The sequence below is a fragment of the Halichoerus grypus genome, chromosome 12, assembly GCF_964656455.1.
Source record: "Halichoerus grypus chromosome 12, mHalGry1.hap1.1, whole genome shotgun sequence".
NCBI lineage: Eukaryota > Metazoa > Chordata > Mammalia > Carnivora > Phocidae > Halichoerus > Halichoerus grypus.
In genome coordinates, this window is record NC_135723.1 from 345,562 (window position 1) to 360,558 (window position 14,997).

Here is a 14,997-nt window from a genome sequence, read left to right on the forward strand (position 1 = left end):
CGTCCGCATGGAGTCGGGGGGGGGGGGGCCCTGGCAGACCAGCCCCCTCCTGAGCTGCAGCAGCTCGGCCCTGGGCTGCACCCAGCTGAGCGCCCTGCTGTCCGGCAGGAGCCCCTGGCCACTCCCGCAGGCCCCGGGGTGACCTGGCTTCCGGTCAGACCTGCTGAGCCCGTGCACATCCCGCTTCAGCTCTGGGTCAAGCCCGTCTTCCCCCTTCCTGCTCGAGACCCTTCCTTGGCTCTGACCCCTGACCACACCCTCTGGACTCCGCACCGCCGTCCCCTGGTGGCCACGGCCTCTGTGTGGGTGTCTCTGTCTGGACTGTGGCCTCCACCACAGTATTGACGGGGCTCCCTCCTCTTGATCGTGCCTTCCCCGACCCCGCAGGAGGACGTTCTGAGAACGTCTGTCGGACCCACGGGTCCATGTGCCACAGGACAGACGGCTAACGTCGGCTTGGAGTTGGGGGGCTGCACCCCTGCCCTCCTCGTCCCCTCCTGGGAATGCAGGGCCCAAAGCAGCGCCAGAGATGCGAGCCCACCCCCCTGGAGCCAGCAGAGGGTCTGCATCTCTCCAAGAGCATCGCGGGACTTGGCTGTCTCCCTGCTACTCTGAGGACAGACCCTGTCCGCCCGCCCGCAGACCCTGCTCCAGGGCTTCACGGCCACCGCGATGGAGAAACCGGCTGGCAGGACACAGACTTGCGCTGGCTTCCCCCCAGGGCCAGGAGTGAGCTGGCTAAGCAAACCGGGCCCCCACGAGGAACCTGTTGGGGAGCCTCCCCAGCCACGTGGTGGTGGGAGCCTGTCTCCGCGGCCCACAGGTGCCCATTCTGGGCGGCCCTGCCCGGGGGGGTCCTGGGGACCACTGGCCCCCCTCACCACTCCAACCTGGGACCGCGGCCTGGAAGTCCTGCCCGCCTTCCATCTTCTTCTCACACTGTACCAGCTTCCTTGTGGGGCCTTTTTGCGGTCAGAGTTATTTCCAAGCGCATTCCAGACGCTGGCTGGGTCCTGGACGCTGTTCTCACGGTTCTGGGCTCTGGGGTCACCTCAGCGGCACCCCTTCCTCCTCCTCCTTCTCGGCAGGGTAGTCGGATTCTCAGGGGGCCCTTAACATCTCTCAAGAGCCGCATAACTTTCTAGGCTTTTAAAAACTGGGTTCTAAATGTTTTGACCTTTGCTTTCCCTGCTTTGGAAACAGACCCTCCAGGTTCCCCACAAACCGCCAAGTTCTTCCGAAGCGGGATTAGGAAAGAGCTCAGAAAAGCAAGGCCTGCCTTCCTCCCGCCCCCTCCAGACACTCGCCCCGGTGGAAGCCGCGAGACGCTCCGCTGCGAGCAGCACGGCCCTGCAGGCCACGGGGCCGGACCTCCCCGCCCACACCGCGTGGCAGGCATCCCGGGTCCCGGCCTCAGCACGGCCCGACCCCTTTCAGTGGCGGGTCCCCAGAGCCAGGCAGCCCTCCCAGCCACATCTGCCACGGTTCCTGATGATGCCCCCGGGTGACCACCGTGCCCATGTCCACAGCAGACCCTGGCAGGCCCGCCTGGCCGAAAACAAAGCACCAGCACAAACATCCAATGCAACCCAGGGGCCAGAGCCCCTGGGAGAAGAGGCAGCTGGAGGCTGCCTCCCTGAGAGTGTCGCCTCGTCCCCTCCTCAGAGCTGGGCTCTGAGCAAGGTGGGCTTTGTGAGAGAAAACTGGGCCTTTGTGGGGGGGACCCCAGCCCTGTCTCCTCTGGGCCAGTTCCAAGGGGCCCCAAACACCAGGGGAGCCCTCCACGACCGGGTCCCCGACAGGAGCAGGGCAGGAGGGATCCACGGGCGTCAAGCGGTGGGGCTGGGGGCTGGAGGGGGTGTTGGAGATGAGGCCGAGAGGCAGGCAGGCGGGCAGGTGGGTGAGGGAGGAGCTCGGAGGCCACAGGTGTTGGGGAGCGTGGGGTGTGTGCATGGTTGGGGGCGTGGGCACAGGAGGGAGGCACTGTGGACAGGCTGGGGGCGTCCAGGGGCTCCCAGCCAAGAGGGGGCTGCTGTCACAGGCCATAGCACCCCTCAGCCAAGAGCACCTGCTACGGAACACAGGCAAGGGGCCAGGCCCCAGGCGGTGGGGGGTGCCGAGGACTAAGCCCCGGGGCAAGGAGTTCCAGGCGGGGAAACAGAGGGCTGTGAAGGCCAGCTACCCAGACACAGTCCTCCTCATGCTGGTACCGTCCTGGTGGTGGTGGGCCCCGGGACCAGACCTGGGGACAGCAAGCCGGGACCCTGCCCACCTGGCCGGGAGCCTGCCCACCTGCTGGCCGGGCCTGCACCTATTGGCTGGGACCCTGCCCACCTGCTGGCCGGGCCTGCACCTATTGGCTGGGACCCTGCCCACCTGCTGGCCGGGACCCTGCCCACCTGCTGGCCGGGACCCTGCGCACCTGCTGGCCGGGACCCTGCCCACCTGCTGGCCGGGCCTGCCCCTGCTGGCCCCTGAGCTCCTCTAGCCCTGGCAGAGGTCAGGACAGCCCAGGCCCAGCAGGCAGACACCCACTCTCCAAACGTCCCCACTCCAGCACCACAGAGCCAGGGGACATAGCTCTGCTCTACTCTACTTTTCTTAAAGGAGGAACTAAGAACCGGATCTTCCTGCTCCTGAACGGAACCGGCCACTCCCAGGCGAGCGGGCAAAACGAAGGTCCTTCCTCAAGGAGCCTCAGGAAAGCAGCCCGTGCCCCTGAGCCCTGTCCCTGACACCCCCAACCCCGGCCCTGACCCTGGAGGACCCAGGAGGCCCTGACTCTGTGGGGACCCAGGCAGCTGCGGGACTCGCTTGGGCCATTACCAGCAGGTGAGTTCGCCCGTGGGTGCAGAGCAAGTCACGAAAAGCTACTTTTAAAAAAAATATTCAAGGGGCGCCTGGGGGGCTCAGTCAGTTAAGCGTCTGCCTTCAGGTCAGGACATGGTCCCGGGGTCCTGGGATCAAGCCCCGCATCGGGCTCCCTGCTCAGCAGAGAGCCTGCTTCTCCCTCTGCCTCTGCCGATCCCCCTGCTTGTGCTCTCTCTCCAATAAAAATCTTTTTAAAAAATTAAAGTAAAATACTAATATCCACTTTCTTGATTAGAGAAAGAATACATGTTCATTCACGAAATTCTTAGAAATAAACAAGTAACATAAAAAATTAAAAGCATCCATAGTGAACGCCAGCACCTAGAGCTGGATGGCCAGAGTGGCCTTTATCTTTGTCACGGGAGGGTTCCCGGCCCCAGCGGGCAGGGAGCGGCCAGCCTCAGCTGTCCTCCTGCGGAGATGCACGGTCAGGAGTCACTCCAGCATGGGCCACAGCAGGCCGCGGACGGCCTCCCCTTCCAGGACGGGGGGCCCTGCGTCCCCAGCAGTGCCCCTGGGCCCCTCATCCCGTGACGGCTGACCCCAGGAGGAAGGGCTGCCCAGGGGCCCACACGGAAGCCTCACCCGGAGGGAGCCCGAGTCCCCGCATCCCTGCACACAGGGCCCCACGAACAAGAGCCCGCAGACGCGGTCCTGGAGGCACAGTCCCCCCCACCCCCTTGCCTTCCCTTCCTGCCTCCGGCCCTGGGAGGATGGCATGGAAAGGGATCCCTGCCCTGTGTTCGGAAAAGCATTTGGAAACTGCCCATCTCCTTGAGGAAGGCCCCGTGGGGGCGTGCTGCGGGCCATGGACAGACGTCCAAGGGAGGGGGGCACCATGACTCCCCCTTCCACCATGCCAGGGAAAAACCCCTCTGTGGGCCAGTCCCTACCCCAGGGGAGCGGAGCCGGCCCGGGTGCTCCCCGACTCCAGCCTCGCCTGCAATCTGGGGCAGGACACTGCTCTGGGACCTGCTCGGGCTCCCAGCAGGGCTCGGCTGATCGTCGGCCCAGGCCGGGTGAGCCGCGACACCCACAGGAGCACACGTGGGCCACGGGGGCAGGACGGGGACCAGGCGAGGCAGGGCTGGGGGGAGAAGAGGCCCAGAAGGGGTGAGGGCTGCACACCCACCTGGCGTCCGCCTCGCTGTAGTACTCTCTGGCCACGATGTCCTCAAACAGCTCCCCGCCCGTGACCCTGCAGGAGAAGCACAGGTCACAGACTCTGGAGACCCCACAGCCTCGTCACGTCCACCACTGTGCTCACCGCGGACAACATCACCTCCTCCATCACCTCGTCCTCCTCCCCCACGTCCTCCTCCTCCTCCACCACCTCCTCCATCACCTCCTTCTCCTCCTCCACCTCCTCCTCCATCACCTCCTTCTCCTCCTCCACCTCCTCCTCCTCCATCACCTCCTTCTCCTCCACCACCTCCTCCTCCTCCATCACCCTCTCCTCCATCACCTCCTCCTCCTCCATCACCTCCTCCATCACCTCCTCCATCACCTTCTCCTCCACCTCCATCACCTCCTCCTCCATCACCTCCACCTCCTCCTCCTCCATCACCTTCTCCTCCACCTCCATCACCTCCTCCTCCATCACCTCCACCTTCTCCTCCTCCATCACCTCCTCCACCTCCTCCTCCATCACCTCCTCCACCTCCTCCTCCATCACCTCCACCCTATTTTCATTGTCTCCTAGGACTAACAACTGACCAAATCCTCACACATGGTATCATTTCACGTTTTCATTCTCACACCCACTCCATGATGTTGGCACTATCATGCTCAGAAAATGGAGTCTCAACTGAGTGGTGTGCCTAGAGTGGGCAGCACAGGAGTTTGACCCAGGCCTCTGCAGTGTACCCAGGCCTGAAGAGATCTGGATCCCTCCTCAAGTCCCCCGGAACCAGAGATGTGTCCCTGTACAGAGCCAGGGGCCAGAGAGACAGTGCCTGGATCTGGCCTCCCTGGTAGGTGAGACCGTGAGGTGTTCAAAGCCCCGTCTCGGAGGAGGGCGGGATTTCTGTCCACACACCCACTTGCCATATGTCCCTGCTCAGTAAGGGCCTGAAGGCCCCATGATCAGGATGGACACCCAGACAGGAGCCACTGTCTGAAGGGCCTCTGGAAGACCAGAAAGACTCCAGGCTACCTGGGATCCCTTGGGCTGGAAAATATGGGTGGACAGAAAGGTGAAGACAACAGGGGTGAGGCACAGGTGCAGGGGGAGCAGGGAGGAGCCCTCCCGAGGCTTGCCCAAGCCCCCCCACCCAACTCAGCAGGCTCTGAGTCCACCAGGCTTCCCACCCCTGAGACGGGCAGGCCCAGGGCCACCTCCCTCTGCAGCTGTGCGGGCCCCAGGGGCTGTGTCCTCTCCATCTGTATGTCTGTTCTTGAAGGTGGGGCTTGGGTCGGCCTCATTTTTGTGCCCTGTGGTCGGGGCGGGGCTGGCCTGTGGCAGGGGCAACAGGCATGGGCCCTGCTGAACGGGTGTCCCTGGCATGGGTGGGCTCTCCCTTAAAGTTGGAGGGAAAGAAAAACAGGATGTGTTGGGTGTTAGCATGCCCCCACCCCAGCTACACGCCTGCCCCATGATCTCGTTGGACACGCCAACAACTCTGGGAGCAAGGTGCTTTTAGGGTCCCAACCTGCCACCAAAAGGGCCTGGGGCTCAGAGCCCACTGCCTAATGCAGGCACAATGAGAGTGTATGCACATACACGTGCCTAGGTGCGCACCTGGGTGTGTACGTGTGCCTGGGTGTGCAAGGAGGGAGTCCTCGCCCAGGGCTGGGGACAGGCCCTCCGGGTCCCCGCGTCCACAGGAGGCTTCCGTCTGTGCTGATGGGCACCTGGGCCATGCGGTCCAGAGCTACAGGGCAGGGACTGGTTGTGGGGGGGGGGCGTCTCACGTGGACCAGGAGGCCAACATCTCCTCCTGTCCTCCCTGTCCTCAGCGGGGCAACGTGGCTGATTCTGGGCTGTCCCCAAGGCCTTGGAACATTCCCGGGGTGGGAGTGGAGAAGCCTCTCAACTCCTGAATCCGTATTTCCCCCAAACCTGGGGCCTCCTGAAGGTGACGCCAAGCTAGGCGAGAAGTGGTTCCCCAGTTCTGGCCCCGCAGACCCGCAGCCGGCGTGCAGCGTGACGGGAGGGCTGTGGCGGGGGCAGGGCCTGTCTCTACTCTCCCCCGTTCCCTCCCCGCCCACCCCAGAAACAGCTGCCTGAGGCCCAAGGGCATCCCGGGTGCCCGGCAGCAGGGGCCTCCGCGGGGTCAGGACCACCACAGGCCTGTGGGCCCCAGTGGCTTTCGGCGAGGGCGTGCAGGACCTGGGCTCTTCCCCTCCCCCGTCCCCGTAGAAACACCGCCAAGTACTTCTCGCTGGCCTCCCAGAGCTCCCCACGCTTGCCTGTTGTGGAGGCCAAGAGACGTGAACCTACACGTACGCACACGCGTGCATGAGCACACACGCAAACACACGGACGCCCACAGCCCGTTCTCTCCCTCCTGCCTTCCGAATCACACCCACTGGCCTGTCTGCCACCAGGGCCTGGGCATGGCCGTCCTCCAGCCCCATGGCCCCTACACTCCCCGCGACGCTGGGTGGCTCTGGGGGCACCCGGGGGCAAGCCTGCCCTCCTCCACAGGGACCATGGGACAGACGTTTAAGGCACAGCCTCAGCCTGGTGGTGGCAGCCGTGTCCCAGGCCAGCCCTGGCCGCCTGGCAGGCGACTCAGAGCGTGGTCTGGCGGGACACTGGGGCATTGAGAGGGGACCGAGCCCCTTCAGGGACAGTCCCAGCCTCTCTCGACCCGGGCACCTGGAGGGCACTGAGGGCTCCTCAGGCTCCGTGTCCCATGGCCGTGGCGGCATCTGTCCTTGGGGGGAGGAGAAGCTGCCCAGGCAGGTGACCCGTCACATGGGTGACAGCGCCCTGGCCCTGAGGCCATCCAGAGGCCACTAGGGGCCGCCCAAAGCCTGCGGCCCCTGCCCACCCTCTGCCGGTCCCCCCGCCGCGGTGACTCACGGACAGCTAAATATAGCTGCGTAGTGGGAGCTGGCAGGGAAAGACGGGGATGAGCTCACTGCTCCTCGATCCAGCAGGAAGTAAGAGGCCCCAAGGCCCGCACGTCAGACCCTGCACACACACACGCGTGGACGCACACACACACATACATGTATGCGCCCCCGAAACCACACGTGCTCATGTGGACACACACGCTCATGCCAGTCGGCTGTGATGAGGACCCCAGGGGAAGGCCGGCAGAGGAAGGCTCCTCGGGTCGTCCCCTTCCCCCCGCCCCCCCAGCTGCCGTCTGCCCCCCAGTCATGCAGGGGGGCGTCCCCAGCTCAGGCACTTACAGATCGAAGACCAGGTAGTGGAACCCTTCCTCAGAGATGCTGTCATGCAGCCGCACTGTGGGGACAGAAGAGGCCGTGAGGGGCTGGCCCAGCCCGGGCCCCGCCCTCGCCGCGCAGCCCCCTCCCTCATGGAGGGGGCCCACCCATCCCAACAAGGGCCTGGGGCTCCCCACGGCGGGGGGGCTGCAGGGCAGAGCCCAAGGGGAGAACCATGGGTCCCAGGCGGACATCCACGGGGCCCTAGGTGTCCGCTGTCCCCTTTCGTCTGCCCGAGGGAGACCCAGGCCCCTCTCAGCCCGCGGCCAGGGCGCAGGGGGTCGCAGGCGAGGTGGGGCCACAGGGTGGAGGCTCGCTGGACCGGGCCCTGGAAAGGAGCCGCTCACAGGACCGGGACACGAGCCGTGGGGCCCGGTTGCCCGCCTCTCGGGGCAAGCGAAGGGAGCCCAGCGAGGGACCACTTCCAGAAGCTCAGGCCCTGGGTCTGGGTTCCAGGTGCTCCCCCAGCCTGTGTGTCCCTGAGCCTGGAGCAGCGCCCCGCCCGAGGGCACCGGCTAGCCTGGGACGAGCGAGCGAGGGGACAGCCAAGGAAGTGCTCTCGGCACAAAACGCCGCCGCCGCTCCCGTGCCAGGTCTGCCTCCTGCGGGCGCTGCTCGGAGCGCTCCTGCCGCCCGAGAGGCCACGCACACGGCGGAGAGGCGCACGGCTCCCCGAGGGCCCGGCAGCGAGCGGAGCAGGGCTCGGGACCCCCAGGGCCCGCGGCTCCTTGGGCCTCTCCCCGCAGGGAGGTAGGGAGGCCCCGGCCTCGCGCCCTTAGTTTCGACCCGCCAGCAGGCCCCCTTCTTCCTCCCGCTGCAACCCTCCCGGGGGCCCGGCCAGCAGCGTCTTCACGCCGGGAAGCCCAGTCCGGCCGCAGCGGTCGCGGACACGGGCCCAAGCCTGGCACCGAGGCCGGGCTCCTGCCCGAGCAGTTGGGGCGTCCGGTCGCCCACTCCAGGGGCCGGCTCCTCTAGCCTGCTGCCCCCCCGTTTCTTGCTCTGTGCCTCTGCTCAAGGGCCCGGCATCCAGCCTTCTCCCCTCCGCCCTCAGCACCCCCGTGGCCACATGCTCACGAAGCGAGGTCTTCCCGGGCCCCGGGCCTCCACCAGCTGCCTGGGCTCAGTCACCTCTCCCGGGGACGTCCCGGAGGCCTCCGGGCGCGCAGAGCTGATGCTGACCGGCCTCTCCCCAACACCCAGCAGACCCCTGCTCACTGCAACCTCCTTCCGGGACCCTCCGTGAAATCAGCGCGGTGAAGAAAAGCTCACCCCCTCCAGGTGCGGGCTCCTCTGCCCCGGCCGCCTCCCCGGGAGCTCCAAGCAAGAAAGGCCTGAGGGCCCCTGAGGGACATTCCTGGGGGCCTTACTCTCCTTCCCTGGGGAGTCCCAGGGGTTCATGAAGCTGGGGTGCTGCAGGGGGCCCCTGCCCCCCAGTGCTGGTGGGAAGGGGCCGGGCTCCTAGGTCCTGCTGGCAGGTCCTACCTCCTCGCCCGGGAGACACAGGGGTTTAGGGGGGAGTGGAGGCTACGTGCATGTGGACACTTTTTTCCCCAACGTTTTTAGCATTTAAAAAATAGATGCACATTATTTTAATGATTTAGAAAGAAACCTATCTAGCATACGAGACCGTGATTTCTAACAGAGCCCAGGGAGAAAGCGACTTGTCACAGAATCTACCTAAATAAAGCAGGAAGTACGTAACACTGAGCAGGATACGTAGTGACGACAGCCTGCCCCGCCGGCACCCGAGAGCCCAGCCTGGAAGCCCCGCGAGGCCGCCACACAGAGGACACAGGCGTGCACCCAGGATGCTCCCCTCGCCGGGGCCACGGCTCTTCCAGGGGCTGTACCTGGGTCCCAGGCCGGGGGGCTCTCAGGGGGGCCCCTCACCCTCCCAGGCAGCCTCCGGACCCCCTTCCTGGACCCCCATGCTGGCTGTGGCGGCAAGGCCCAGCCCGGATGCATAACATCCGGGGACCTTTCTCCTCTCCCGGACTTGCACTGGCCTCCACCGTCCAGGCAGGAAGTCCCCCCAGGGCATGTCCTCCACCGTGCCCAACTGCCAAGCTCAGGGGTGAACCACCCGGCAAAGGAGGTCAGTTCCAGCCCCAGAAACCAGAAGGTGGGGATTTGCCCTCCCTGAGCCAGGCCCTGAGTAGAGGGTCAGTATGCAGAGGGGAGGCTGAGTGCAGGTTGTGGGGAGGCTGCTGGGACGCTGGGGGAGGCTAGGGGGAGGCTAGGGGGAGGCTGGGGGAGGCTGGAGGGAGGCTGGGGGAGGCTGGAGGGAGGCTGAGGGAGGCTGGGGGAGGCTGGAGGGAGGCTGAGGGAGGCTGGAGGGAGGCTGGGGGGAGGCTGGAGGGAGGCTGGGGGAGGCTGGAGGGAGGCTGGGGGAGGCTGGAGGGAGGCTGGAGGGAGGCTGGGGGAGGCTGGGGGAGGCTGGGGGAGGCTGGAGGGAGGCTGGGGGAGGCTGGAGGGAGGCTGGGGGGAGGCTGGGGGGAGGCTGGGGGGAGGCTGGGGGAGGCTGGGGGGAGGCTGAGGGAGGCTGGGGGGAGGCTGGGGGGAGGCTGGGGGAGGCTGGAGGGAGGCTGGGGGAGGCTGGAGGGAGGCTGAGGGAGGCTGGGGGAGGCTGGGGGGAGGCTGCTGGGAGGCTGGGGGAGGCTAGGGGGAGGCTGGGGGAGGCTGGGGGAGGCTGGAGGGAGGCTGGGGGAGGCTGGGGGAGGCTGGGGGAGGCTGGGGCGAGGCTGGGGGAGGCTGGAGGGAGGCTGGGGGAGGCTGGGGGAGGCTGCTGGGAGGCTGGGGGAGGCTGGGGGAGGCTGGGGGAGGCTGGGGCGAGGCTGGGGGAGGCTGGGGCGAGGCTGGGGGAGGCTGGGGGGAGGCTGCTGGGAGGCTGGGGGAGGCTGGGGGAGGCTGGAGGGAGGCTGGGGGAGGCTGGAGGGAGGCTGGGGGAGGCTGGGGGAGGCTGGGGGAGGCTGGAGGGAGGCTGGGGGAGGCTGGGGGGAGGCTGGGGGACACCGGGTGAGGCCCATCCCAGACACCCAGGCCTACTCCCCGCAGAAGGCACCGCTGAAGCCAGGCCACACGCTGCCCCCTCTGCCCTGCCCAGGGACCTCCTTGTCTCTGAAGAGAAACTGTACCAGCTGGGGAGGGCTCTGCCTGGGCAGCTGGTGATGGGAAGCCGGCTCTGTGCACCTCACTCCCAGCGTGACAGCTCAGCAGAGGCCCCACATGCTCATCGCGGGGGGCGGAACACACCCCATGCTCTGATGCTCCTCTTCAAGAGGAGAGCTTAGGTCCCTCAGCCTCGCGTGTGGCCGGCCTTCAAGAAGAGGATCGGCAGGGTGATGGCGCGGCCCCTCCTAGACTAGGCCTAGGAAGCATGGCGGTTCCTGCAAAAGTGAAACACAGACCGGCCCATGGGCCAGCCACGCCACCACTGGGTGTGTGGCCAGAGATGTGAAAGCCGGATCCACACAAATACTCGCACATCCGTGTCTGCAGCGGCCGACAGGCGGCAAGAAGCCAAGGGTCCACTGTCGGGTGAACGGAGAAGCAAACTGGTCCGGCCACAGGGCGGAATATTACGTAGCCTTGAAAAGCAAGGAAAACCGGCAACTCGCTTCAACACTGACGGTGATGACGTTATGCCAAGCGAAACGAGAGTCACAAAGGGACCGATGTGTGATCCCGCGGCCATGCGGTTCCCAGCGGGGACCAATCCACGGACACAGTGCGTGGTGGTTCCCGGGCCTGGGGGGCTCGACGGGAGGTAGCGTTTCCCGGGTGCAGACTTCCCACCCAGGATGACGGAAAGTGTGGGTACAGATAACGGCAATGATCACACGTGTTGTGAATATACATGATGACGCTGAACTATATACCTTAAAAACGGTTAAAATTATAAATACTATGTGCATTTTACTACATTTTGGGAGGAAAAAGCAGCTTCGTGCCCCTCGTTCTCCCTCCCTACCTCTCTGTCTGTCTCCCTCTGAGTCCCTGTCATTATGCACTCTGGGGACCCACTGCCACGTGAAGATGCTCAAGTGGCCCCAACGAGACGCCCAGTAGGGAGGGACTCCGGCCTCCCACCGATGGCCATGTGAGCAAGCCCTAGAAGCAAACGCTAAAGATGCAGGCAAACATTCGGAAGACGCAGCTCGGGCCAGTGTCCACACCGCACGGGAGCCCCGGCGGAGCTGCCCGGGCCCGGGAGGCCTGTTCTGCTGTCTTGAGTCCTGCATTTTCATTTTGCACGGATCCCGCAGGCTCTGTAGCAGCCCTGACCACCCAGCCCCACGGCTCTTGAGTCCGCAGAGAACATCAGTGCGCACGGGCTGAGTTTTGCCGCGGGTCATGCAGCGCGGGTGACTCACGCGAGTTAAGAGCCCCAGAAGTGTGTGGCCTGTGCGGCCCCGCTCGAGGCACAGACCCTGGGGGAGCTCAGAGCCACGGCAGGTCGCCAGCCACGACGGACTGCGAGCCTCCCCAAGTCACCTCCACGGGGAGGGCTCAGCGCTGCGCCCTCCACCTGACTCCTCTCAGTTCCTCCCGGGCACTCCCTGTGAGTGCCCTTCTCCACTTCACAGATGGAGAAACTGAGGCTCCCTCCCTCCCCACGCCCCAAACACAGCTGCTCTGAGGACGGGCACAGGATGGGGAGCCCCTCCCAGAGCCCCCGCCCTGCACCTGGCTGACGAGGTCCCACTGCCTCTCCCGGGGCACCGGGGGCACTTCTGTCCACAGTGGGGCTGGGCAGACCCAGGCCCGGGAGCAAGGGGACCCTTCACCTCCCCCTAGACGTCTCTCCCACGACTCCCCAGAGAGCCCCTCCTGAGTCTACAGAGAATGTTCCCTCTGCACCCGAGTCTAGCCCTGCCTCCCCATGTTCTGGAATGTTCCCTCTGCACCCCAGTCTCAGTCCTGCCTCCTCCTTGCTCTGGAATGTTCCCTCTAAATGCCCCAGTTTCAGCCCTGCCTCCCCCATGTTCTGGAATGTTCCCTTTGCACCCCAGTCTCAGCTCTGGCTCCCCATGTTCTGGAATGTTCCCTTTAAATGCCCCAGTCTCAGCCCTGCCTCCCCCGTGTTCTGGAATGTTCCCTCTGCACCCTCCAGGCTGAGCTCTGCCTCCCCCATGTTCTGGAATGTTCCCTCTGCACCCCACAGTCTCAGCTCTGCCTCCTTATTCTGGAATGTTCCCTCTGCACCCTGCAGTCTCAGCCCTGCCTCCCCCATGTTCTGGAATGTTCCCTCTGCACCCCCCAGCCTGAGCTCTGCCTCCCCCGTGTTCTGGAATGTTCCCTCTGTACCACTCCTTGTAAGCTCTGCCTCCTCCTTGTTCTGGAATGTTCCCTCTGCACCCCGCAGTCTGAGCTCTGTCTCCCCCATGTTCTGGAATGTTCCCTCTGCATCCCCCTGTGTCAGCCTGCCTCCTCCTTGTCCTGGAATGTTCCTTCTGCAACCCAGTCTCAGCTCTGCCTTCCCGTGTTCTGGAATGTTCCCTCTGCACCCCACAGTCTCAGCTCTGCCTCCTTATTCTGGAATGTTCCCTCTGCACCCTGCAGTCTCAGCCCTGCCTCCCCCATGTTCTGGAATGTTCCCTCTGCACCCCCCAGGCTGAGCTCTGCCTCCCGCATGTTCTGGAATGTTCCCTCTGTACCACTCCGTGTAAGCTCTGCCTCCTCCTTGTTCTGGAATGTTCCCTCTGCACCCTGTAGTCTGAGCTCTGTCTCCATGTTCTGGAATGTTCCCTCTACATCCCCCTGTGTCAGCCTGCCTCCTCCTTGTCCTGGAATGTTCCTTCTGCAACCCAGTCTCAGCTCTGCCTTCCCGTGTTCTGGAATGTTCCCTCCGCATCCCAGTCTCAGCTCTGCCTCCCCGTGTTCCGGAATGTTCCCTCTGCACCCCGCAGTCTCAGCTCTGCCTCCCCGTGTTCTGGAATGTTCCCTCTGCACCCTGCAGTCTCAGTTCTGCCTCCCCATGTTCTGGAATGTTCCCTCTGCACCCCAGTCTCAGCTCTGCCTCCCCGTGTTCTGGAATGTTCCCTCTGCACCCCAGTCTCAGCTCTGCCTCCCCGTGTTCTGGAATGTTCCCTCTGCACCCCAGTCTCAGCTCTGCCTCCCCGTGTTCTGGAATGTTCCCTCTGCACCCCAGTCTCAGCTCTGCCTCCCCGTGTTCTGGAATGTTCCCTCTGCACCCCAGTCTCAGCTCTGCCTCCCCGTGTTCTGGAATGTTCCCTCTGCACCCCAGTCTCAGCTCTGCCTCCCCGTGTTCTGGAATGAAGCTGCTATGAGGACTTCAGGGACTGATCATAACTGACCAGGAACAACACTGGGCATCCAGGCAGGGAAAGGAGATGTCTTTTGAAAAACTGTCACAAAACACCAACCCAGAGAACACCTGGGTCCTCCCCTATTAAAAGGGAATTCCTCACCCACTCTTGGCTGGTGCTCAGATGATGCAGGGGAGGGGGCTGGCAAAGGCAGGGAGGCGGGCAGACTTGGCGGGGTGGTGGTGAGGGTGAGCAGGTGACTGGTGTCCGGGGCAGTGGAAGGTCGGACTGAAGCCCACCATGTGCCCACACACCCCCCCGCCACCCCGCCAGTGAAGAGTGGCTGGGGTCCCTGTGGACGCCGGCATCGGAATCACCAAGCACACTGGTGAAGCTCCAATTCCTAGGCCCATGCCAGGCCTCTGAGTCAGGACCCTGCATGCCAGTGGGTGCAACACACGCGGCTTGAAAAGCTGGAAGTAAAGGCCCGTGCCCAGGGCTGAAGCCGCCTGCGGGCACGGGGCGGGGGCTGCCCAGGAAGTGGGGGGTTTGCCTTCACCGCCCCTCCCACAGGTCCTGCAGGGCCACGGGCCTCCGGGCAGAGCTCCCAGGGCTGGCTGAGGCTTCCTGCAGCCTCCTAGGGCTCCCCAAGGCTGAGGCCCTGGCCTGGGAGCTGGGAGTGGCATGCACCCCCCCAGGCCAGGGGCTCCAGAAGTGGCTGAGCCACCCGGCCTGCCATTCCTATTAAACGGAGTCCTGGGCCCTGTCCTGGCACAACTGAGTGGGAACCGTGGAAGGAGGGGCCCAGACTCCACCCTGACAAGCTCCCTGGGCGCCCCCCGAGGCAGCAAACCCAACGGCCCGTCAGTGCCTCCGGCTGCTTCCCGCAGGGGGCTCCTCAGAAGTCCCTACAGGGCCGGTGGTGGAGCAGGGCAGGCAGGAGGACACACACCTGCGCCCCAGGGGAGCAGGCAGGGAACACCCCAGAGCCGCTGGGGTGAGGGGCAGGCACGTGGCTGAGTGGAGGTCGAGCGGCCCGGGAGGCCCAGCTGACTTCCAGGGTCCTGTGGGTGCACAAGGGGGAGGATCTGGGCTTTCAGAAAAAGGGCGACCGTCCTCGAGGCCGAGGCCCCATGCTCCCGGGGCTCCGCGGCCCCTGCCGGGACCACCGCCCCAGGCCGCAGCGGCGAGGACCAGCAGGGGACAGCAGTGGTTCTCCAGAACCAGACCTCAGACATCAGGCCAGGACGGCGCTTGGCGTGGCCTTTGAGGTTTTCCGTTTCCAACCATTTTTCGTCTTAATTGGGCTGTCTTGTGGCTTTTCTGAAGCCACAGAATGTTTCTGCCAGGATCACAGCTGCGAGTTAGAGCAACGGGCGGGGACCCATCCAGGCGGAGTGGCCACAGGGGGCTGCCCGGAGCCCCCAGGGTCCCCGCTGGTCAGGAGGGAGAGCCG

The 14,997-nt window shown here is 65.0% G+C and overlaps 1 protein-coding gene across 2 annotated transcripts in view; it reads right to left on the reverse strand.

Moving 5' to 3' along the window:
• Positions 1-14,997, reverse strand: part of CAMK2B (calcium/calmodulin dependent protein kinase II beta) — an 80,742-nt gene that overhangs the window by 27,548 nt on the left and 38,197 nt on the right. For both annotated transcript variants that reach the window (XM_036085266.2, XM_036085265.2), the window contains exons 4-5: positions 7,237-7,291; positions 4,004-4,069 (exon numbers count right to left, since the gene is read on the reverse strand). In XM_036085266.2, coding sequence (XP_035941159.1) covers positions 4,004-4,069; positions 7,237-7,291 — 121 coding nt within the window. The remainder of the gene's footprint in view (positions 1-4,003; positions 4,070-7,236; positions 7,292-14,997) is intronic.